At 50.1% G+C, this 17168-nt stretch overlaps 1 protein-coding gene across 1 annotated transcript in view; it reads left to right on the top strand.

The window, feature by feature from the left end:
- The window catches only part of WDHD1 (WD repeat and HMG-box DNA binding protein 1), a 47303-nt gene that overhangs the window by 18991 nt on the left and 11144 nt on the right, over positions 1–17168 (top strand). Inside the window, 14 exon segments of the mRNA XM_075613778.1 lie at positions 466–650; positions 2354–2595; positions 3459–3596; positions 5813–5969; positions 6824–6938; positions 10449–10503; positions 10506–10579; positions 10966–11020; positions 11023–11174; positions 11177–11202; positions 14200–14339; positions 15397–15453; positions 15543–15586; positions 16830–17000. Coding sequence (XP_075469893.1) covers positions 466–650; positions 2354–2595; positions 3459–3596; positions 5813–5969; positions 6824–6938; positions 10449–10503; positions 10506–10579; positions 10966–11020; positions 11023–11174; positions 11177–11202; positions 14200–14339; positions 15397–15453; positions 15543–15586; positions 16830–17000 — 1611 coding nt within the window.

The raw sequence follows: 17168 nt of genomic DNA, 5'->3' as shown, positions 1-17168 counted from the left end.
CTGAGATCCGATGCATTGTAAGGATCCCCAACCCTCTCTAATAGCGCGTCTGAGATCAGATGCATTGTAAGGAACCCCAACCCCCTCTAATAGCGCGTCTGAGATCAGATGCATTGTAAATTCTTCTGTATTTGGTACTGTTTTGAAATGACCTGAAAATAGCAGGGAACCTTTCAGGGATGCCCGGGGAACCCAAGGGCTCCTAGGAACCCCAGTTATAAAACACTGATCTAGATACTTGAGTGTGAAGAAGTTTTAATAAGGAGCAAAGAACAAGCCAGACCTTTTTTAGCATGGGTTTGTAAGAGTGCACGTTTCAATGAAGTCCCTGCAGAAATCATTATTTTAGCACAGCTACTACTTCCCAAAGGCTTTAACACGTGATCGGAATTTCCTGTTGATGACTTAATTAATAAGGCGTTAATATGGACTCCCTTCCAATGCTAAAGGTTCTGTTCTCTTCAGGTGTGGAACTCGATTGGAGTGATGCGTTGTTACAATGACGAACAAGACAATGCTATTGATGTGGAGTTTCACGATACTTCCATACACCACACCATGCACCTGACAAACACTTTGAATCATACTATAGCAGATATGTCCCAGGAAGCTGTACTTTTGGCGTGTGACAGCACAGATGAATTAGCCAGGTAAATGTTGATGATTTGCTTACTGCTGATGTACTGAACTCTTCATGTTTCTTAAAGCGATTGTTGATCTCTCGACTCCCTTTTCTGTGTGATCTCATTGCTGCAGGATGTTAGCTTGTATAGGGAGAGGACTAAGCGGGTGGTCATGCTACTTGTTGGGTCATTGGTGGGACCTCGCGTAGAGTAATGTGTTCAGTGTTTGAGACTTGTCTCCGGTAGGATGTAAATAAATGAGATTATCCAGGAAAGGGCTGCGAAGATGATGCCTAATCTACAGCATATAAGACTTTAGGACCCTAAAGCAGCAGGCCGAGCTGCTGTTTTTTAATTCCAACCCTCCCCCCCCCTTCCCCCCCCACCTTTAATATATACATCAATACAATCCACACAAAGCGAATTACTTATCAAAGTTGCCAATCGATCGGCGAAGATGTGGCTTGGGGGTTCACTAAATGGCTCAGTGCAGCAGAAGAGGACCACAGATGCAAAGTTCTGTAGGGAAGATCATGTGACCAGGCAGTCACTAGATACAATTAGTGCACTGCTAGAGAGAGTGCAGGGCTCAAAAAGGGGCGTGCCAGAGCCTGTTTCAGAATAGGATGTGGATGTGACTTTGTAAATGGTTACTATAGAAACAGCAAATGCTTGTTACATTAGAATACATTAAAATGTCATTCAGAGATTTAAAAAAAAAAAGCTAAATATTTTCTACTAGTACAGAACTGATTTATTAAAAAAAAACACGTAGATATTGCTTGGTCTGCAGCTTTAACATGTGCCCTTGGAGGATAGAAGGGAGAGGAGCGACATTATCAAGGGGTTCTACAAATTAGAGGAGGGAAGCATATTCAAAGAAAGAGCAGTGCTTGAACAAGAGCTCATTCTCTGAAGCTGGGACGGTGGCCGGCTACGGGGAGATGTGAGGAAGTCACCACGGAAAGAGTAGTAAATTCGTGGAATGGCCTCCCAGCAGATGTGGTAGGGGCTTATACATTAAGTGGATTCAAACATGCTTGGGGTAGACCCAAGGCTGAATCCTAGGTACGAAAGAGAGCCAGGGATCAAATCGGGCCTGAGGTTTACCAGCGCGTGGGAATATGGGCAGACACGGTGGGCCAAGCTGTTCTTTGCTGTCAAATTCTGTTGTGTATTGGGCAGCCAAAGTGCCCGGCCCTCCTCCGTTAGCCCTATGACCGGGATGGGCTATGCCCAGTGTAGGTGGAACACTGACTTGTAACCCCCTTCTAACAATCCCTGCTCCAAAGGCACTCGGTATTACTACACAAGAAGCAGACGACCAAGCACATTGCCACGTTCTAAACAAAATGTTGGGAACCCCTTCAATGTCACTGCATGCAGTGAATGTTTAGGCCGCGATTTATAGTGCGCGCGCGTGCCGCGCACAAAATGCCGGACCGCTATGAGGTCGCTCATAGAGCACGCAACCGCGCGGCAGATGTATTCATTTTTTTTAAAATTTTTTTTATTTATTTACATGTTAGGTATTTTTTTGAGCAGGTTGCGTTTTTTCGGTGCACTGTAGACGTTGATCTTCGTGTGATTATTGTGGTTCGGTTCGGATGGTTAAAATAAAAAAGTACTGAGTTGAGGCTGATGACTGCCGCAGTCTCCTACTGGAAACCGATTAAAATAACTCGATACCCACACAATATGTAACATGACATCGCGTTCCTCTCCTGCAGCAAACTTCAGTGTCTGCACTTCAGCTCCTGGGACAACAGCAAAGAATGGATGGCGGACATGCCCAAGGGGGAAGACGTCCAAGCGGTCTGTCTAGGTCAGGGCTGGGTAGCATGTGCCACGAGTGCCATGTTACTCCGTCTGTTCTCCGTGGGTGGCGTTCAGAAGGAGATGGTCAGTCTCCCTGGTCCCGTGGTGACCATGGCCGGGCATGGCGAGCAGCTGATGGTGGTGTATCACAGAGGTCGGTTTGTTTCACGGGTCCAACTTGTTGCATGATATATTGTATCCGCATGGTGCATCTTCTAACCCCTTTTATTGGGGATGCTTTTCTTGGACTGAGGCAGTGTAGGGGCTGGTTAATATTAGGGTTACCCGCCCCCCCCCCCCCTTCAGCACAGTGTAAATCCGTAGGTATATTAAATCCCAATGTCTTACTGACTTTTATAAATAATATAATGATAAAAGATCAGAGAGAATGGTGCACTAGGATTAAAGGAGGATCCGGCCGCCCTAAAGAGGCCACGTACAAATCTTGTTTCGTTTGGCGTGAAATTGAGTTAAAAAGAAACGAGCGCGAGGTTCTCAATCATCTACTAAAACACAATACGTAAGCGGAGGGGAACATGCAGTTTTGGAGGTTACATTGCTGCTATTGATTTGACTGGTGGTTCTTGCTAAATATATTGAGTCTGGGTAATTTAGCCTTCTCGCTGCCTAAGGCCATGTCCAGGGTGAATCTGAGCGCGCTTGCGCGCTCATGCGACATGCGATCAAACTCATGATCGCAATGAGTCTGTCCAGCATGGACACGTGCCCGAGAGCACACGGCGCTCAGCTGCTTGCAGAGGCAAATTTTATGCTGGCGCATCACGTGAGCAGTTCGCCCAATGAGGGTGAACCAGCTCTGTGACGTCATGGCCACACACCCCATGCATGCAACTAGTTGGGCAGGAATCGCCCGGGCAAGCTGAGCGCCTGCGCGCTCATTTGCACCCTGACCGCGGCCTTGCTTTTCAAAGCATTCTGAAGCACGCTACAATGTGTTTAAGCTCTGCATGTTTAGATAGGATTATATGGATAATCCCCTTTCATAATATACAACAGGCGTGGGCTTTGATGGAGATCAGTGCCTTGGGATACAGCTTCTGGAGCTGGGGAAGCGAAGGAGACAGGTTTTGCATGGCGACCCTCTTCCCCTCTCACGGAAAAGTCACCTCTCCTGGCTTGGATTCACAGCGGAAGGTAAGATTTCATTCTCTCGCCCTCTTCGGCTTTTGTCATCAAAGCTTTTTCTATCCAAGTTGTGGCTCTTCCGCTGGTTGCCAGAAGCGGGCTCTGTCTCGGTGTGATTTCCTGCGTGCCACGTCCCTCGCACGGGGGCGGTGTGACTTCCTGCGTGCCACGTCCCTCGCACGGGGGCGGTGTGACTTCCTGGGTGCCACGTCCCTCGCACGGGGGCGGTGTGACTTCCTGGGTGCCACGTCCCTCGCACGGGGGCGGTGTGACTTCCTGCGTGCCACGTCCCTCGCACGGGGGCGGCGTGACTTCCTGCGTGCCACGTCCCTCGCACGGGGGCGGCGTGACTTCCTGCGTGCCACGTCCCTCGCACGGGGGCGGCGTGACTTCCTGCGTGCCACGTCCCTCGCAGGGGGCGGCGTGACTTCCTGGGTGCCACGTCCCTCGCACGGGGGCGGCGTGACTTCCTGCGTGCCACGTCCCTCGCACGGGGGCGGTGTGACTTCCTGCGTGCCACGTCCCTCGCACGGGGGCGGTGTGACTTCCTGCGTGCCACGTCCCTCGCACGGGGGCGGCGTGACTTCCTGCGTGCCACGTCCATCGCACGGGGGCGGCGTGACTTCCTGCGTGCCACGTCCATCGCACGGGGGCGGTGTGACTTCCTGGCTGCCACGTCCCTCGCACGGGGGCGGCGTGACTTCCTGGGTGCCACGTCCCTCGCACGGGTGTTGCCTCATTCAGAGAGCAGTGTTGGTTCTTTGGGGACTAGGTAAAGCAAGTTCCTCATCGGAAACATGGCCCATAATCGGTTCACCGGTTCCCTAAGTGGAGCTAAGATATGAGGCACCACGCAGCCATTTACTTGATCTGGCCACCTGGGGCATTACGGCCGGCACCACTTTTTTGTTTTTAATCTTGAATTTGGGGATGTGCAAGAAACCGTTTGTCTGTTGCGCGTGCGACTGTCCTAGATCCGCTATCATGTAGGAACGTGTCCCTAGTCTGGACACAGCTGCTGTTTGCTTTTCTCCTTTCCCAGTCTGTTCCCAACCTCTGTATTTCCACTATACACCAGAGTAAGAAGAACAAGGCGATGGAGGCAGGAAGTTGGCAGGGAGGCGGGAAGTTGGCAGGGAGGCGGGAAGTTGGCAGGGAGGCAGGAAGTTGGCAGGAAGTTGGCAGGGAGGCGGGAAGTTGGCAGGAAGTTGGCAGGGAGGCAGGAAGTTGGCAGGGAGGCAGGAAGTTGGCAGGAAGTTGGCAGGGAGGCAGGAAGTTGGCAGGAAGTTGGCAGGGAGGCGGGAAGTTGGCAGGAAGTTGGCAGGGAGGCGGGAAGTTGGCAGGGAGGCGGGAAGTTGGCAGGGAGGCGGGAAGTTGGCAGGGAGGCGGGAAGTTGGCAGGGAGGCGGGAAGTTGGCAGGGAGGCGGGAAGTTGGCAGGGAGGCGGGAAGTTGGCAGCTGGCTAGCTTTTAGAGGGCCTGATCTTAGAATTCAGACACAGAAGATAAATGCATTCTAGTAACTGTGCCGCTTACCTTGTGTATCTGTTTATTTTCTCGCCGGTCACCAGCAGGGGGTGTGTCTTTCCAAACTCCAAAACAGCCTTTCATGCTTTGGCTCGTGGGTATGTTTTCAATAATTAGATCATGCGTAATTCATTAACAGCTTGCAATAAATTGGAGATGGTGATCTATTTTTCCTTGATGACAGAACCCGGGGAATTGTGCAATAGCAGCAACAAAAGCCAAGGCAGAGACGTCAGTTTTCTAAAACACTTGCAAGTCATTTCTTTGCCATGGGAATATAGAGACCTTTAAAAAAATAAATACATTAAAAAAGTATATATAAAAGAGGTTTTTTTGCTCACATTTCTCATTAACCTGCTCCCTGCTGGAGAGGCCCAGCGACGCCGTACAAACAATAGACCGTCCCTGCCATTTTCTAACCTATATAAGTATTTGGAAACTGCGGTGGGTGAGCCAGGTCCCCCTTGCCTCTGCCCCCCCCTAACCCCCTGGAGTGAAGGTGGTAAACTTCAGTTAATGTGAATTCATCCTTCAGCAAGGGGCGGCCCCATATTCACACTGGTGTAAGAATACAAGAAGGTACTTCTGCCCCGCTGCAGACTAATAATGGGTGTTACACGCGGTTTGTTAAAAGGCCACGTCCGTTCAATACTCTGGACACCAGTGTTAATATTGCCGTCTACGGGGTTTTTGTGATCAGGTAGCCCATGTTACGTGGACTCGGAGGGCGCCGTGCGGCTGCTGAACCGTGGTCTTGGAGACACGTGGGTTCCTGTGTGTGACCTGAGAGAGCACTGCAAGGGAAAGTCCGATCACTATTGGGTGGTTGGCGTCCACGAGAATCCACAGCAGCTGAGGTCAGTAACCGCTGTATCGTTTCATGTGTTGCCGTAGGTTTCTCCCACACAGAAGGCTCATGTTGTGTATACGGATGTTTTGCTTTGTCGTTGCGTTTTCCTTCTGCATCACATATATAGGGGCTTATTCTATACCCTCCGAGGCAGCCGATTGAGCCTTCTTCGGCAGAAATTTCCCATTGATAGGAAATTGCAGCCGGAAGCATGCCGATTTGGCCACTTTGGATACAGAATAAACCCCCATAGTCCTTTATTTGGAAGCGTACTCCTGTTTTACCCATATTTGCCATAACCAATCTCCGGTGCTCCCAGGATTATATACTGCAGTATGTATGTTTGTAATCGTTATCATGGACAGTTAAAATATATTTGCAGCTTGCGTTGCACCTTTTTGGTTCTGCACGTCCATTTGCACTGCCGAGAAAGGCTCCAGCCATCACTATGAGTGTATGGCAGAGGTCTCCGTCTCTCCCTTTGTAACGTGTGTGTGTGTGTGTGTGTGTGTGTGTTCATTACTGCAGACATGTGCTTAAAGAATTGTCCTGGAAATATGGGGCAATTTGTGTTTAACATAATCCGAATGATGAGACACTGGCCCTCTTTACCGTTTGCACCAACGTGTGGCAACTTATCTTAGTTTTATGTATCCTTTTATTTTGTCATTGTTCCATCCTTTAATTTTCCACATTTCCGCCGCGCAGAATAAGAATCTGAGCAGACGTGCGTTTCACGGGCATAACACACACTTCCATTACCGAAGCTGATCTGAATCAAAGGGAATAGTGGAATAACTCCAATTGCAAGCATCTGGAACGTAGATTCTAAATCTCTGATGGTTTTTCTTGCGTTTGAAGGTGCATCCCCTGTAAAGGGGCGAGATTTCCCCCAACGCTTCCTCGCCCTGCGGTGGCCATCCTGCCCTTCAAGCTTCCTTACTGTCAGATCACAACGGAGAAGGGACAAATGGAGGTAAGGTGCCTCTATTCTAGTACGCCGCGGGGGTTTAAATCCTTTCCTCAACCCCCCCCCCCCCCAACTGGTCAGGTTTTCAGGATATCCCTGCTTCAGCACAGGTGGCTCAGTTAGTAGCTCAGTCAAAGACTGAGCCACCTGTGCTGAAGCAGGGACTGATTGAGCCACCGGTGCTGATGCAGGGATATCCTGAAAACTTGAACTGTTGGGGGAGGGGGTCTTGAGGACGGTCGTTGAGCACCTCCTTTTTCAGTACAGTAACCGTCCATTCTGCGCTGTTTGCGCACATTTACTGGTTGTGATGCTTTTATTTAGACTGACTTGAGAATCATTCAAACCCTTAAGACCAACCGTGAGTGTTCTTCACTGAAGCTCGTACAGTACTGTTGGAGAGACGACCTGATACAAATTCACTGTGTTTTACACTCTCTACTGCTGTACAGGCAGTCCTCGTTTTACAACGCTTCGCTTTACAACGAATCGCTTATCCAACGCTATGCAATGCATACCTATATTCCTTTTTACAACGCCAAAATGGCTTATCCAACGCTCTTACGATGCTATGCAACGTTGTGTGTGTGTATATATATATATATTCACATTCACATAAACAACGTTGCAAAGCAACGTAAGAGCGTATATATAAGATTATATTATACTATATAATATTATATTATACTATACAATATAATATTATACTATACTATATTATATTATACTATATAATATTATATTATATTATACTATATAATATTATATTATATTATACTATATAATATTATATTATACTATATAATATTATATTATACTATATAATATTATATTATATTATACTATATAATATTATATTATATTATACTATATAATATTATACTATATAATATTATATTATTATATAATATTATATAGTATAATATAATATTATATATTATATTATATTATATTATACTATATAATATTATATTATACTATATTATATTATACTATATCTTATACTATATTAGTGAAAGCACTGTATGTTTGCCTGCCTGCCTGGATGTCCGGTGTCCCTAGGGGAAATCTCATTGGTCCCTTGGCCCGCCCGCCCCCGCACACCTCTCATTGGCCTGAGGCGGAGTGACGGGCCAAAGGACACACAGGGACACACACACACACACACACGGACACACACACACGGACACACACACACGGACACACACACACGGACACACACACACACACGGACACACACACACACACGGACACACGGACACACGGACACACACACAGTGACAGACACACACACAGTGACAGACACACACACAGTGACAGACACACACACAGTGACAGACACACACACAGTGACAGACACACACACAGTGACAGACACACACACAGTGACAGACACACACACAGTGACAGACACACACACAGTGACACACACACACACACACACTGTTACATACATTAGCGGGGCTCACAGTGTTAGCAGCACCCGCGCGCACCTCCTCCTCTCCCCGTGTCTCCCGCGCTTTCACCCCGACCCCCCCTCCCCCAGCGGTACACACACACTATTATTACCCCTTCAGCGCCCCCCCTCCCACCCAGTGTCAGCGGCCGTGCGAGACCCCCCCTCTATATCTCCAACCTCTCCCCCCCCCACACATATACATGCCCCCCCCTCCCCGGCGCTACAACTCACCCCTCCCCGGCGGGGGAACAGCCAGTGGAAAGGCAGGCTGCCTCGCGGCGCCGAGTGCCCAAGATGGCGGCGCCCGGGACACAGCGGGGGAGCGGCCACAACACGCTGCCTCGCGGCACCGAGTGCCCAAGATGGCGGCGCCCGGGACACAGCGGGGGAGCGGCCACAACACGCTGCCTCCCGCCTCAGATCCACGTGGGACCTGCCGGATGGGTGAGTGAGCGGCCTTCACCTCCCCTCCACCCGCCCTCCCCTCCAGTGTCAGTGTCTCCCCGATAGCCCCCCCCCCCCCCGGCGCCGCTACAGTCAGCGGGGGAGCGAGCGAGCGCCCGGGACACAGCGGGAGAGCGGCCACAACACGCTGCCTCCCGCCTCAGATCCACGTGGGACCTGCCGGACGGGTGAGTGAGTGGCCTTCACCTCCCCTCACCCCCCATCACCTCCCCTCACCGCCTTTCACCTCCCCTCACTCCACTTCTCCCTTTCACCTCCCCATTTACCTCCCCCCCCTCCACCCCCCCTTCACCTCCCCTCCACCCCCCCTTCACCTCCCCTCCACCCCCCCCCCCCCTTCACCTCCCCTCCACCCCCCCCCCCCCCTTCACCTCCCCTCCACCCCCCCCCCTTCACCTCCCTTCCACCCCCCCTTCACCTCCCTTCCACCCCCCCCTTCACCTCCCTTCCACTCCCCCCCTTCACCTCCCCTCCACCCCCCCTTCACCTCCCCTCCACCCACCCCTCCACCCCCCCCCCTTCACCTCCCTTCCACCCCCCCCTTCACCTCCCTTCCACCCCCCCCTTCACCTCCCTTCCACTCCCCCCCTTCACCTCCCCTCCACCCCCCCTTCACCTCCCCTCCACCCACCCCTCCACCCCCCCACCTTCACCTCCCCTCCACCCCCCCTTCCCACCGCCTCCCTCCCCTTCCCACCGCCTCCCTCCCCTTCCCACCGCCTCCCCCCCCCCATCCCACCGCCTAAACCCCCTTACCACCGCCTCCCCCCCTTCCCACCGCCTCCCCCCCCCCTTCCCACCGCCTCCCCCCCCTTCCCACCGCCTCCCCCCCCCCCTCACCCCCCCTTACCACCGCCTCCCTCCCCCTTCCCACCGCCTCCCTCCCCCCTTCCCACCGCCTCCCCCCCCCTTCCCACCGCCTCCCCCCCCCCTTCCCACCGCCTCCCACCCCCCGCCATCCCACCGCCTCCCACCCCCCCGCCTTCCCACCTCCTCCCACCCCCCGCCTTCCCACCTCCTCCCACCCCCCGCCTTCCCACCGCCTCCCACCCCCCGCCTTCCCACCGCCTCCCACCCCCCGCCTTCCCTCCGCCTCCCCCTGCCTTCCCTCCGCCTCCCCCTTCCCACCTCCTCCCCCTTCCCACCACCTCACCCCTCCCCCCCCTTGCAGTTGTGTCCTAGTTTGCAGTAGTTTATACCACAACTTAAATAAGTTGGGGTAGGTCAAAAAGTGACAAAACCCCTCCACGGTATAGCATACAGCAAATGAAAATATTACTTGTGAGCACATTCACATGTATCAGACAGGTCTGCAACCCTGCATTTCACCATCTCCAACAGTGCTTCCACTGCAGCAAGGGATTCTGGGAAATGACACGCAAATTAGCAGTGTCGCCTTTTGATTCAAATCCATTTTTACCCCTATAAGTTTATCCCTGTCGCATTACACAGCTTTTCAGCACAGCCTGGGTTAAGATGCATAGCCAGTAACCCTACACGCAGACAGCTGTTTTGACCTTTTAGGTCTCACCAGTGCAAGGCGGGTATACAGGAGTTTGTTGTAACATTTGCTGTTTCTTCTCTCTCCCCAGGAGCAATACTGGCGCTCAATCGTTTTCCACAATCACTTTGACTATTTGACCAGGAACGGTACGAGTGCGATGAGAACGCAAAGGCTGAAGCGCAGAAAGAGCAGCAGGAGCTGCTAATGAAAATGTTTGCAGTGAGTGGGGTTTCATGCTTGTGTGTAAAATTCTCTATATTTGAAGTAGATTTAGTCCGTTGTTGCCTTGGTAATACAGAACTAGGATTATAAACAAAACTTCTTCGTGCAGTGGTTCTCAACTGCTTTCGTCAAGACCCCCCCCCCCCATCCACCGGTCAGGTTTTCAGGATATCCCTGCTTCAGCACAGGTGGCTCGATCAGTCGAAGACTGAGCCACCTGTGCTGAAGCAGGGATATCCTGAACCTGACCTGTGGGGGTCTTGACTGGAGTTGCCCACCCCTGATGTTTACTGCAGAGGTTTCATGTTGTAGCGCTTGCGGTGTATCTCTTGCCGGCTCCGGCACTAAGCGTGTTGTTGCATCCGGGCTCTCTTCACTTGCAGTTGTCTTGCAAACTGGAGCGTGAATTTCGGGGCATGGAGCTGGCCGAGTACATGGCCCAAACGTGGTGAACCTGGCCATCAAGTACGCCTCGCGCTCCAGGAGGCTAATTCTGGCCCAGCGGCTCAGCGAGATGGCTCTGGAGAAGGCGGCAGAGCTGGCGTCGGCTCAGCAGCAGGAAACCTACGAGGAGGAGGATGAGGAGCAGCAGGGGATTTCCGAAGCCGACTGAGTGCTGGGTAATTAAATAACCGTATCAATGTGACGCAGAAGAGCAGCAACTGTGGCCTGTGAAGCCACGGAACATAACCCTTTTGCTGCCAGATGGGCATTCAACACATGGCAGGCTTCCCCTGGCAGCAAAAGCGCTGACAGTCCGTGTACATTGTGAAGCAAAGATAAGGAGTCGGTCTGAACAATGATTGTTTCATCTTCAGTTGCTCCAGATTAAGGCCTCGTCGCCACTGCTCGTGGCTGCGTGCGCGGCGCGAGCAAAATACGGCTCAAGAATTTTTTACGTTTGGCGCGATTGTCATGTCAGCGGTTCAGCCAATGAGGGCGAACCAGCCGTGTGATGTCATGGCTGTGCCCCCGCCACGCCTCCCTGTTGCGAGTGATCTGAAGTCTTCAGATCACCAGGCGTTCCGTTGCCCGCGAGCGCGTTCACACTTGGGCCGTTGCCATACGCGGCGACATTGTTTCTCTCTCTTTTTTTTTTTTAATTACAGGTTTTAACCGTGGAGGTCTCCGAAGCTGTACTGTTAATTTCAACTCCGGGGACCCTCTGCCTCCAGAGATACTTACCTCTGAGCGGTGCCGGTAGGGAACTGTGTGCCTAACATAATGGCGGCTTTATATGACCCGCGGACAAATAGGAAGCCGTTTCGACTTCCTATTGGACAGCATGATCGTGACCTTTAAACCCCCGGGATACCAGCACCCCCTATGGCGGAAAGTATCTCTGGAAGCAGGGGTTCCCCGGAGCTGAAATTAACGGGGTTCAGCTTTCTAAGACCACCTGCTTCAGTCCTGTAATAATAACAGTAAACGCAATGCAGCACGTTCTGCTGCTTTAAAGGAACTATTTTTTCTTTTTTTATCCTGTGCTAGTTTTGATATATTAATGGGGACGCCTCCGGTAATTCATGTTTTAAATCTCGAATCCCAATGTACAAATAGTCTCTAGCTGCAGATGCGTTTTAACCTTTATCCTGGGTAGATACTTATGTGAATTCCTGCAGGACAGCCTCCTCCCCCGGGTCTGTGCCCCGGTTCTGGTTGGTACCGTTGCTTCATGCTCTCCTGTATTGATGCCGTCTCACTCCCTCATTGCGTACATTTGTATTGGATTTTCTTCAGTGGTGCTCAACTCCAGGCGTCAAGCCTCCCTCAACAGGTCAGGTTTTCAGGATATCCCAGCTTCAGCACAGGTGGCTGAATCAGAGGCTCAGTCGAAGCCTGACTGAGCCACCTGTGCAGAGCAGGGACTGATTGAGCCACTTGTGCTGAAGCAGGGACTGATTGAGCCACCTGTGCAGAAGCAGGGACTGATTGAGCCACTTGTGCTGATTCTGGGATATCCTGAAGACCTGACCTGTTTGGGGGTGGGGGGGCTTAGAACAAGTGCGCACGTGTGAGATTTAGCATCTGAAGATCTTGCTTTCAAAAGATTGGGGATTATGGGTAATCTGTACTGGCGGCAGCAAAACTGGCTCGTGCTGCGATTTTACTAATCAAAGCAATACCCGCAGCTGTACAAGGAAAGCGTAGCAAAGCGAGTGCCTGTGACGTGTTTATACAGGGGCGCTCGACTCCAGTGCTCAAGGGCCCCCCAAAACAGGTCATTATTTCAGGTTATCTGCTTCAGCACAGGTGGCTGTCTATGACCGAGCCACTGATAAGTCACCTGCGCTGAACTGGGATCTCCTGGAAACCTGACCCGGTGGGGTTTCTTGTAGGCTGGAGTTGAGCGCCCCTGATCTATATCATGCGCGGGGTGTGGCCACTGGGATACCGGTACTGGAGCGGCCCATAAGGCGCTCTGGTGTGCAGCCACAGACAGGCTGCCAGTACTTCAGAGTGTGGTGGGTAGGCTGGTACCAGGAAAGTGCATAAACCCCAAATGATATAAAAAGGGGTTTATTGCACAAAGTCCGAACCGTTACAAACCCCTCCTGCCAAGTCCAGTCCCAGGTCTGGGAAACCAGGGGCACCGTCAATCAGGGTGTTAGGGGAGCTCCAACTTGCACGTGATGCTGAATCAGGGCAGCCCCTTCCTATCACGACGAAGCAGAGGCCTGCCTTCCTCACGCCCCTTCTACTCGCCGACTCCCCGCTGGTCCCGACCTCCAGGGGCCTAATGACCCGACGGTCCGACCTCTAGTCGCTCCTGCTCTTTGCTCTCCTTTGTTCCCGAGTTCGTGTGATGCGGGGGGGGGGGGGGTCGGGGGTCACTACTATAACCCCAGTGTTGATGGCTCCCCTTCCTGCCTTCTTGTTTGGCAGTGAGGCCCTAGGCTACGTATGCATTCACTCCCCCGCGGTGAGAAACGGCAGGCCGTTCTGTAACGCCTATTATACACCATGTCCAGGAAGCCTGACCAGGCTACATATGGACTGTCCTTTTTATTTTTTTATTTTTTTCCCAATAAATATTTTACTGGCATTTCTTTGATAAATGCAAAATCTTATAGCTCTCGATAAAACAAGTGTTTTTTTTTTGTTTTTTTCCCCAAAAGATTAATTGTGCACTTTCCGCTTATACTTCATTTGCACTTAATTACAATACAGTAAAAATACAGTTAAGTAAAGGATTCTCTCATATCAGCATATAGTTTGTACTTGGAAAATGTTGGGTAAAGATTTATTTTTTTTAAACCTTTTTTTATGGCATTTAGAAGAGCGAAGCTGGCATTCCCGACCACACAATTCTCTTTCAGGCCAGTGCTTCCCCCCTGTATGCAGAAGGGACTTTAGGGATCGTCAAAGATTAATTCTCTTGTGTTTCCGAAGTCTATTACAAGCCATTTTTTGCACACTTTTTTTTTTTTTTTTTTTAATAGCTTTCTTGTACCGCGACACATTTCCTATCCAGAAACAAATAAAGTGAAAATGAAAGAAACCACTTTAGTTTCAGTGTTGCCACATTGAGGCATTGTCCGGAAACCACCGGACCTCGTTGTGCAAATGGGGAATATTTAGAGTCTCGGTTTGTCTTTTTTTAAATTTATTTAAAGGTACAGTAGGACAAGCACAGAGTGGAGTGAGCCGCGCGTCAAGTCGGTGAGACGCGATCAGGACGTAGAAGTGGACGATGACCATGGCAAGACAGAAGGAGATACTGAACTGGAGGAAACGCCGGAAATTCACAAACCTAGTAAGCCTGCCAGCAGATGGCTCGCGCAGAAGGGGGCCTTGCCTTCTAGCGCACACCGCCACCTGCAATCATGCTTCCATATTTTGAAATATCCTTTAATAGATAGTTTGGAACCTTTTTGAATACCTGTCACAAATGTGTTTTATTTTTTTTTATTATTATTATTTGTAATTCAAATCTAAGGCAAATATTTTTTTTTTTTTTTACAAATTCTAATTAGGGAGGAGGGTGATGGGGTACAAAAAAATAAAGGCTGGGGAAGGGGTGGAGGGGTGCCTTTCCAAACTTTCCAAACGTTCTTCATACAATGTAGAAACAGTAATTATCATAGATACCTTGACATCTTAATTCTATACTCGCTACATCCACTCAGTGCTCCCTTTAGTAATCAATGCTCATTAAAGATTATTTTGAAAGTACTTTTCCAATCCTCGGCAGAAAGGTTCTGTAATGATCAGCATAATTATATATAATGGGGCGCAGACCTTAGAGGTGGGATTTTAAGAATCAATTGCTTTGCACTTCCAGTAACTGGGCTTTTGCTGCATGTTCTATCAAATTCAAGCCTGCCGATAACATTCACAGTGTGACTTCATTAGAAACGCATTCATGGGGATATATAGCGTTGCTCTTTTCAACATGAAAACATTGTTCAATCCTTTTCCACTCGGCAAGCTGTCTGAGTAGGTTTACTGGCCAGGCGATACTCTAACCCAGGCTTTGTGTAATGCGGCAGGCCTAAGCTCAGGGATCCATGTTAAAGGGGATAACAAGCTAAAAGTGATGCACTCCGTGTTCGTTTGCATGTCATTACCCAGAACCCTTTGCTGCGGTGGAAGTCCTGTGATTGTGATGAGGGGGGGGGGGGAGTGGGTCTGAGACACGGATTTGCTAAAGTCTTCTTTGTCATTGCAAATCCTTCTGTAAGTTGAACCACATTTGTTTTTCCGTGGAGAATATGTAACAAATGTATATTATATATTTTTATGCAAATAAAGTCATTATGCAGATGTTGCAGAAAAGGGGGCTTTTTATAAAGTGAGTGTCTTTCCCACAGGGATTACTCCTTTCCACAAAAGTGCAAATTCCCCTGAAAATTCGACACCAAAGTCGGGTAAATATTGGGTGTTTTCTTTCTTCTGTTTTATGGTTCTCTCGCCCGCCGTCACTATTTCATTTACCTTTTCCTTTCACTTTCTCAAGGTGCCGTTGTGCCCAGTAACCAAGGCAGAATTAACCCTTTCAAGGTAAAAAAATAAATAAAAATTTGTCACATTTCCTTTTTACTTTCGATTTGGCAGGGAGGTGTTGCGTGCTTTCAAATATGATATGTTAGAGAACATAAAAAGTGTGTCTGTGTCTGTGTCTGTCTCTGTCTCTGTCTCTCTGTCTCTGTCTCTCTGTGTGTGTCTGTGTCTGTCTCTCTGTGTGTGTCTGTGTCTGTCTCTCTGTGTGTGTCTGTGTCTGTCTCTCTGTGTGTGTCTGTGTCTGTCTCTCTGTGTGTGTCTGTGTCTGTCTCTCTGTGTGTGTCTGTGTCTGTCTCTCTGTGTGTGTCTGTGTCTGTCTCTCTGTGTGTGTCTGTGTCTGTCTCTCTGTGTGTGTCTGTGTCTGTCTCTCTGTGTGTGTCTGTGTCTGTCTCTCTGTGTGTGTCTGTGTCTGTCTCTCTGTGTGTGTCTGTGTCTGTCTGTCTGTGTGTCTGTTTTCATATTAAATCTAACAAAGGGAAGGGACGGGCGTGACTGTCGTGGGAAGGTCTACTGATAAATGACCACGTATACTCACTATTTCAGCATGGGTATCTATTCACTTTAGTGCAATATCTATTATCAATCATCAAATGGCGATTTTCATGATGATGATTATCACACTTTAGTGAACAGGTGAGTTGGGAATTGTTGAGGCCTCAGTTAAAGATGACAGCACACGGCTGCTATGTGTTTCACACTAAGTAATGGGTGTGTAGTGTGGCCATGGTAACCGCTCTTTGCTGTTACCGTGTAGCAGCGCTTCCCAACCTGCTTTTGTTACGTTGTGCGCCCCCTGCTGGAACACACTTTCCGCGAATGAATGTTGTTGCCGACTCGTCAGAATATCGCTAACAAAACTGTGACACTGATCCGCGGCAGTGCAGTGTCCTGAGCTCGTGGGGGGGGGCACGCTTAAGGCCCCAAACTGCCCCTCAGTGTGTGCAGGTAGCATGGGGGGTATAGCTGTCGCTCACGGTGGGAGCCTCCAAAGTCACGTCCCACAATGCCTTGCAGCTGTGGGTGCTAAGCATTGTGGGGAGTGACTTGGGAAGCTCCTGTTGTAATTAACGGCTCTTCCACCCACGCTACGGTGCAGTTCCCACACAGGAGATCCCTCCTGAATCCCTAGGGGTTCCCGGCTCCCCCCCTGATTTGGGAATCGCTGCCGTATAGTAATCCTTTTCTTTACCCTCCTTGTCAAACTCTTCACTCTGGTTTTTGTTTTTTGTTTTGCGTTTTCAAGGTCTCGGGCAGCCAGAAAAGTCCAGCGTTTGCCGGCAGTTCGAATCGCTCGGCGAACATCTTGGACAACATGAGCAAGTTTTCTAGAAAACAGCCTGCTTCTGGCAATCCGACCGCCAGCAAGTCCAATTCTGTTATCAAGCCACTGGCGCCTAAAGCCAAATCCAAGCAGGTAACTTCAATCGTCTCTGCTGCCTTTCAGATAGATTTTAATTGACGTTCTTATCTCTCTGCACCAAGTCCTGGAAATGGTGTGCATGGGCTTCTGGGTTTAGTGTTTCATATTTCATTTAGTGAAACCCCTCCCATCCTGCTAGAACAGGGGCGGCCAACTCCAGTC

Source organism: Ascaphus truei, chromosome 9 (assembly GCF_040206685.1).
Source record: "Ascaphus truei isolate aAscTru1 chromosome 9, aAscTru1.hap1, whole genome shotgun sequence".
Taxonomy (NCBI): Eukaryota; Metazoa; Chordata; class Amphibia; order Anura; family Ascaphidae; genus Ascaphus; species Ascaphus truei.
The sequence above is the reverse complement of the archived record's forward strand: the minus strand, read 5'-3'. Positions and strand labels throughout refer to the sequence as shown.